Genomic DNA, 8,097 nt, shown 5'->3' with positions numbered 1-8,097 from the left:
GGGCTTTTATTTTCTTGTTTGCCACCTCAAGATTTCTCTGGAAGGTGATCATTCCAAATAGGGTCTGCATAAAAACACAAGCGTTATGGTAAGTACAAATACAAGGTGACCTGAACAAGAAAAATGAATGAAAAATAGTACAAAAGAAAATAGAACTACCCCAACAGCGGCTGTGGGAAAACAGTGGAAAATTTCATTGCAGGTCATTTTTTCCTGGTTCTGTATGTCCTTAGGGGTCCAAATGCCCCTATAGAAAGCAAAAGAGGTGGTAGGATCCTTGAACATAGTGTCTGGGGCCACAATTGACCCATCCTCCTGTTTAAGCAAGGGGTACCATAGAACCACTGCTGGGGAGGAGAAAGAAGTTCTGGTTGATTCACACTCTGGAATGGTTATTTGAGGTGAAGGGAGAGTATTGATAACCTTGTAAGTTCGAGCCCTTTGGGCTGAAGGAAGGCTATTCTAGTCAGAGCCACCCTCAAGTTAAGGTCTTTTACCCAAGCTCTTCTCCAAGGCATTTGTTTGGATAAGGGAAGATCCCTCGGCGTTCTGAGCAACAGGTGGTGAAGTTTCATTTAGAGTTTTAGAGTGTTCATCGTTTCGCAAAGTGGGTTGAACCTCGGTCGAAGTGGATACAAGAGGTTCAGAGGTAGGCTCTACAGTGTTCTGAGCCATAACCGGAATGGTTGGGATGGCCACAGAGGCAGTCGGGGAAGCTATAAAAGAAGGTCTCCTTCTACTGAAAGAAAGGATCTGGATATGTTCCATGGTTGCACCAAGAATTGATATGTCAGAAAGGTTGTCCGGGGTGAGCAGATCTATAGCAGAGGGAATGTCGTTCAGTACTTTCTCCTACAGAAGATCGAGTCTAGCCCTACAAATGCTGAAAACCAATTCATCATGAAGAATGTGAAGGCAACGACAAAGGAAATTACAGAATCGAGGAAGACAAGTTTCATATGGGCAATCGTTCTTGTGTTTCTTAGGCTTTTTATATAGGGGATAGAGCATTCTCTAAAAGCGGTCGGTATAGGGAAAGTCTGAGCAAATGGTGTTTGCCAAGCCCCAAAGACCCAATCAAATTATTTCTCCAACCATTTTCTGAGGCAAGTTTGTTAGTGTATATAGATTGTTTTTCAAGAGGAAAGAAGTGGAAGTATGTTTTATTGGTTCTGATTTTGGTAACTCTATTGTAGAGAAAAAGATCTATGATATCTAGATCTAGGTTCCTATCATGATTTAGGAGCAATAGAATCGATATTACCCTAAGGAAATTAGGGTTAACTTGAAGAGGGGAAAGCCCTAATTTGTTAAAAATATAACAGAAGAATGGGTGCAAGGGAAATCTAATTATATTTAAGTGAAGAACAGAGGTATCTCGATGACAGGTGACTGCCCTTCTTGTCATTGAGATTTTGGAACATACTTTAAAATAAGTTTCGTCCAATGTACTTTTATCGATACCCCTCGCGTTTTAGCTACCTTTACAATGACTGTCACTGGAACATCTAATGGATCACTTAATGCTTCTTTTGTTCTTATAGATTGAACCTCTTGTGTAAACGGGTGGCTTAGTATGGGCATTTCCGAAGGTGTATCGGGATCGATATAGAACTTGGCATCGGTAAAATGAGATTCTGCTTCTGTAAATGGTTTATGGTCCGCCACAATCGTTTGATCGCCATTCTTATAGAATTTAAAGCACTGATGAAGAGTCGATGGCATGACGCCATTACTATGTATCCAAGGCCATTCCAATAACAAATTATAGGACATCTTTGCATCAATAACATGGAACAAGGTTTCAGCTTGGAGCTCGCCAATAGTTAGCTTCGCCCGAATCATACCAATAACTCTTTGTCCTCCTTGGTTAAAACCTTAAATAATAAGATGGCTATGAGATAACTCGTCGACTGTGATGCCAAGATTTTTCATCGTAAATTTTGGTATGAGATTCACCGCTGGTCGACCATCAATAAGAATCCGAGTAACTTTTTGTTCTTTTATGTAACCAGAAACGAAGAGAGGACACTTCGAACCCAACTGAAGATCCTCATTAGTGAAAACAATTGGTGTATAACATGAATCAAGCATACCTGTGGCTACTTCATCATCATCGGACTTTTCAATGATGGCTACATCCTTTGCATGGTTCTCTATAGTCTGGGTTCCATCTTGATCCTTGCTATTCTCATCATCAGGGCTCATTTTCTCAGTTGAAACCATGTAAGCTGTCACAACTTCATCATCTAAATATCCTTCTGGAAAGAACTCTTGTAAAGTAATGGGCTTCTGGATCCCTTTGCTCATAGAGGCGTGTTTGGATGACTGTGTCTTCTTGACTCATTTTCTATTATGGCCATACTGTCTATAGCAGTATTGAGGTTTCTTCTTCATTTGCCTCCTATCAAAATAACTAGTCTAAAAAATGTTAGCTCGTTGCTTCCGTGGCTTATTTCTTGTCACCAGAGTCCATCCTTCTTCATTATCCTAAGGAAAAACTCTTTCAAATGTTGAAACATCAAGTACACTTCCTTGTCCAAGATAGATGGGGATTGGTTCGAATGAGCCAAACTGGATGGTTTTTCAATATACCTTAAAATTTGAAGGTTGAGAACGAGCACTCCCCACGACAAAGGTTGTCAAAGTAGTAGTAGTATGATTTGAAGTTACAACTTCGTCTGTGTCCAATAAGATTTTTCCTTGTTTTGCCAGATTCATCATCAACTCCTTGAAGATAAAACACTTCTCAATTGGATGACTGACAATACGATGATATTTACAGTATTTCAGGTCGTTAACACGTCCCATCTCTTGAGGGCGTTTGCATTCCGGGAGTTCTATAACTTTACTTTCAAGTAAACATTCCAATATACTAGGGACATCAAAATCAGGGAAGAGGTATTCCTTCTTCTCTAACTCCTTTAGCGTAGGACGCTGTCTTTCCCTCTCTTGAAACTGGTGAGGCTTTTTATCGTCCTTCTTCTCATCTTTAACGGATATCTTGATTGGGGTGGTTAAGATAACCATGGAATCTTTAGCAGCGGTCTTTGACGACTTGTCGCCCTTCTTCCAGTCCTTCTTATTTTTGCGTGGTTTTATGGTCACTGGACCTTTGTCGTCATGGGATTTTATACTCATATCCATGTCATGGGCATGCGTAGCCAATTCTTCGAATGTGCGAGGTTTTATGCCTTAGAGAATGTAAAGAAGGCCCCAATGCATTCCCTGCATACATATCTCTACAGCAGAGATTTCTGACAGTCGGTCCTTGTAGTCAAGAGTGAGTGATCTCCACCGATTAATGTAGTCGATTACAGGCTCATCCTTCCATTGTTTCGTGTTAGTCAATTCTATCATACTAACAGTACGACAAATGCTATAGAACCTGTTTAAGAATTCTCATTCCATTTGGTCCTAACTATCAATTGATTTTGACTTTAGGTCGGTGTACCACTCGAACGTGTTTCCTTTAAGAGAGCAGACAAACTGTTTAACTAGTAAGCTCCCATCAGTTTTGACATTATTGCAAGTCTCGACAAAATGGGCAATGTGTTGCTTGGGGTTGCCTTTTCCGTCAAATTGTTGAATTTTTGGAGGTTGGTATCCTACATGTATCCTCATACTGTCAATTCTCCTTGTATAGGGCTTTGAGTACATGAGAGTGCAATGTGAGATGCCTCCGTATTAGGGTCAGATTGTATTCGTTATCATATCTTGCAATTGTTCAACAGATAATGAAGAGACTGGAGAAGCATGATTGGTTTGACCAATCGCCTATTCTGTCACCGGCGTCTATTTGGGGTCCTCTGTGCGAGTACCTTGTGCTATAGAATTAGGATTCGCAGATGGTGGTGATGTGGATGTTGCAAGATTCCCAGGTGGTACTACTATGGAAGATGTAGGATTCCCAGACTGTATTGGTGATTCACCGAATGTTTAAACTTCTAATTTGTTCATCAGTGTAGCGATTTGCAAGTCCTTCTCTTCAACAGTCTTTGTGAGGGTCTCAATGGCACGAGACATAGTTGCTAGTTGTTCCTCCACCGTGGTAGCTCCAGTTATCGTAGCAACGACCACATCTGAGTATGATAGGCCTTGAGAGTCAACGTTCCTTGAAGTAATTAATTGCTCCGAAGTCTGACGTGGTGACTCTAGGGGTGAACCAACACTAGAGTGAGCATCATAAACGGAATGAGGTAAATCTGGTGGTGGAATCTCCTCTGGAACAACGTCAGGGTTCTTGACATGTTAAGTTTTCACGTTTGCCGATTTTGTAAGATTGGTTTTCACCAATTCTTGCTGATGTTTGGATGACGCGATTGCCTGGGACTTGTTACGTGTCACAGGGCCCGCCAAGGTACTTCCATCACTTGATTTGGCCTTCGTGCCACTTTTCGTGGTGGCTTTGCCATCAACCTTTGTAGTTGTAATGTTCTTTTAGACTTTCTTGTCTGTCTAAGTCTTAGGGGGAGCCATAGAATCCGATAGAGAAGAAACTTGATGGTAGGAGAAAAAGATGAGAGGTAAAGGATGTCCCACTGGGCGTGCCGGAAATTTGTACACACACATTTTATAGTCTGCAAATAAGATAACAAAATAGGAAGCAAATAAAATATTTTATTAATTTAAAAAAATTAGAGTACATTCCTCTGTAATATTCTTTACAAAGAATAAGGTCCTCTGATTCGATCTCTTTTTTGTTGGTTGGATCCAAGGGCTGCACGAGCTTGAAGTTGAATTACTATAAAATTTGGATGAAGAACGGTACGATTTAATGTGCATGTTGTTGATCACCGTGGAATTTGGATGAAAAATGGCACGATTTAATATGCTTGTTGTTCTTCGTCTTTAGAGAGGATTTGTTGAATTTGATGAAAAATGGCACGGCTTTGGATGTGCTTGTTGTTCTTCACCTTTAGGTTTGGAATTTTTGGACCTTCTGGATTTCTGAGTCTCTGGATTTCTGGACTTTGAATTTGTGAATCTAAATTTCTGGACCTTCTAGATTTCTGAATTTGTGTCTGGATTTCTAGACCTTCTAGATTTCTGAATTTGTGTCCCTTCCTTCTACCTTCAAGCCTCTATTTATAGGCTTCTTAGATTAATAGGATGATGACACGTGTCATTTCCCGATAAGAATAAAATAATAACTGGGCCGGGCCGGTTATATTATGATAATTATCCTTAAAAATAATTATTCCAAATATATTTTATTAGGAATACTTATCTGTTTATTTAACCATCTGGGTTGGGCTAATTAAATAATTTAAGTGGACGAAGCTTAAGCCAATTAAATAACTTAATTAAACATTAGACCCATATTTAACGAGTTCATTTGTCAAAACCAAAGCCCACTAAAATTTTAGTGTCTACAACGTAAAAATTGGTTGTCATGGAAAATGACTATGAAGTCTTGTTCAATCTTTGTTTTATTTTATTTATTTTTGTTCAATCTTTGAAACTAATTCAGAGAGAAAAATAAGGTACTTTATTTCATTTGGAAATTCATCTAGGTATTTTATTTGTTATTAGGATTAATTAATAACTTTTAGAAAATTTGACCAAATTGACTTATTTCACTCTTTTTTTCTTTTTTTCTTTTTTTCTTTTTTTCTTTTTCTTTTTCTTTTTTTTTTTTTTTAATGGTATATAGTGTAATTTTACATATTATTGTTTGTATATTTTTATGTATATTTCTAATAGTAATAAAAAATTTAAAAGTAAAAGAAGTATATTAAAATATTGTTTCCAATAATATATGTGGTTTAAGTTACCAAAAATATAATAAATAAAAATTCTGAATTAAGTACCAATATATGTCCTGCAAACATAGCTTAGCTTAGTTAAGTAAATTAATGCAAATATACGAATACACCCATCTCTAAGGATAAATTGGTAAAAAATAAATTTTCCATTCCAATTCCTATTTTTGCATCCAAACATAAAAAAATAATTTATTTAATTAGAATTCCAGTTTATTCCAAATACATAAATGAAATTTCATTTTAATTCCAATCCAATTCCTTTTCCAATTTTAAATCCAAATCCTTTGAGGTTGCGTAAAAGTTGAGTTTAGAAGGCGAGGGCGACGACGAAATAAAACCCTCCACTTATCCTTGTTTTATCAAGATTCTGAGAACTTTCGTCTAAATTGGTTTCTGATTAGGAAAAGAAGTATCACTATATATATATATATAGGTGAATACAGCGTCATATCTTTACTCGTTGTATGTTTTTGGTTTGATTCTCTTTACTCATTGATTGTCCTGTTGGTTTGCATCGCCCGGACTTCAGGTGAGTTGTGATTATATTATATTAGCTGAATTTACAATTTTTCATATTCATATGTTTATATCTTTTGTATTTATATAAACAGATATCAACAGATTTGAGTTTATAATAAATTCAAACTATATCCTGATTAACCACTTTGTGTATTCTTTTGTTTTTTTGTGAATCGTTTAGTTTAAGATTATGAATGGTGTTCAAAATTTTGCCAATTAATTGAGTATTGTAGAGATGATGTAAGTTAATTGTGATTATTTAGATTATTTGATTTGTTGACATTGCAGTGCTATTGGTTATGGATATGGACTCATTATTGGAGTCAGATTGGGCATGCCTTCCGAAGCATTTATTAGATACGATTATGGACAAATTGGTTTCGCTTTCGGATTATGTTCGTTTTGGTGCAGTCTGTAAAGAATGGCATGATGTTGTAATGGAGAACAAAGTTGAATTCTTTCAAAAGAAGTGTTGCAAGCAAGTTCCATTCTTGATGGTTCCTACGGAAGATAATAGCGAGAAAAGACGTAGCCTATACAGCATTACTCACAATAAACTATATGATTTTCAGTTAAGGGTACCTTACAAAAAGAGGCTTTCTGGTTCGTCACATGGTTGGTTGTTTACCGTGGAAGAATCATTTGCCTTAACCTTAATTAACCCGTTCTCTAGTGCTACAATTGAGCTTCCTCCGATTATGGACCGCTTAGAATTCGAACATGTTGAAGATGATATTGAGACCGACGGTGTTGAAGATGATATTGAGACCGACGGTGTTGAATATGATATTGAGACTGACCCCGAATACGACTATGATATTGAGTCTGGCCCCGAAGATGACTATTACGGTGATGATTGTGTTGAGTTTGAAGTTATGAAGGCTACATTGTCGGTTGACCCTGCTTCATCTCCTAACAACTATATTGTTAGTGCGATCTATGGTGAATACAGAAGATTGGCATTCATTCTACCCGGAGACAAAGCTTGGACTTACATAGATAAAGAGAAATTTACCGCCATCCAAGATGTCATATATTATAAAGGCCAGATTTTGGCAGCTGATTATTTCAGCGGACTCATAATGGTTGATCTTAATAGAAGGGTTGGGGAGAGTAACCTTCCCCAAGTGAAGGTAATTGCACCAGGGACTCATCAGGGCGGTCAAAGACGGATGTATCTCGTGGAATCATCTAGCGAGGATTTGCTTCTTGTAGAAAGGTATCTAAAATATGGAGATGACTCACATCATGCAACTACAACCTTTAAAGTTTTCAAGATGCTTTTAGAGCAACCTGAGAAGGGTAGCCCTAAGCAGGTTGAAGTGAAGAGCTTGGGTGGAGACACCCTTTTTTTGGGAGATAACCATTCAATTTGTGTTCCAGCTTCCAAATGGCCTGGATGTCAGCCGAATTCCATATACTATACGGATGATTATATTGACATTAGGTTCTATCTCCCATATGGGCGCCGCGACATTGGTATCTTCGACATAGAAAATGGAAGCTTTGGGACGCATTACATTCTTGATCCTTCACATAAGCATATGCCACCCTCAATTTGGATTGTGCCAACTGTGTTGGGAAATTGAGTAGATAAATAATTTCTTGAGTGCCTTTTGGTCGAATCTAATTTGTTCAGTCATATATATATATATATATATGTGTATGTAGGTATGTATTCTTTTATGTGCTGAAACAAACCTATTTTTTCTCCGGTGTATTTATGCATTATAATAAAATGTAAGACCATGTTTGTTAGACTTATAAGTAGATATTATTTGTGGTTGGTTCTCGTAATCTACTTGTGTGG

At 37.5% G+C, this 8,097-nt stretch overlaps 1 protein-coding gene across 1 annotated transcript; it reads left to right on the top strand.

Annotated features, from left to right (window-relative positions):
- Positions 1-6,592: 6,592 nt before the first annotated feature.
- Positions 6,593-7,876, top strand: LOC132291100 (putative F-box protein At5g55150). Its single transcript, XM_059790226.1, has one exon. The coding sequence runs from the start codon at positions 6,593-6,595 to the stop codon at positions 7,874-7,876; it is 1,284 nt and encodes a 427-aa protein (XP_059646209.1).
- Positions 7,877-8,097: the final 221 nt, after the last annotated feature.

This window comes from Cornus florida, unplaced genomic scaffold, assembly GCF_030987335.1.
Source record: "Cornus florida cultivar Cherokee Brave unplaced genomic scaffold, ASM3098733v1 CherokeeBrave_3.0.0_Hap2_scaffold_314, whole genome shotgun sequence".
Taxonomy (NCBI): Eukaryota; Viridiplantae; Streptophyta; class Magnoliopsida; order Cornales; family Cornaceae; genus Cornus; species Cornus florida.
The sequence above is the reverse complement of the archived record's forward strand: the minus strand, read 5'-3'. Positions and strand labels throughout refer to the sequence as shown.

Coding starts and splice junctions, on each gene's coding strand:
- LOC132291100 (XM_059790226.1), top strand. CDS start 6,593: ATGGACTCATTATTGGAGTCAGATTGGGCATGCCTTCCGAAGCATTTA.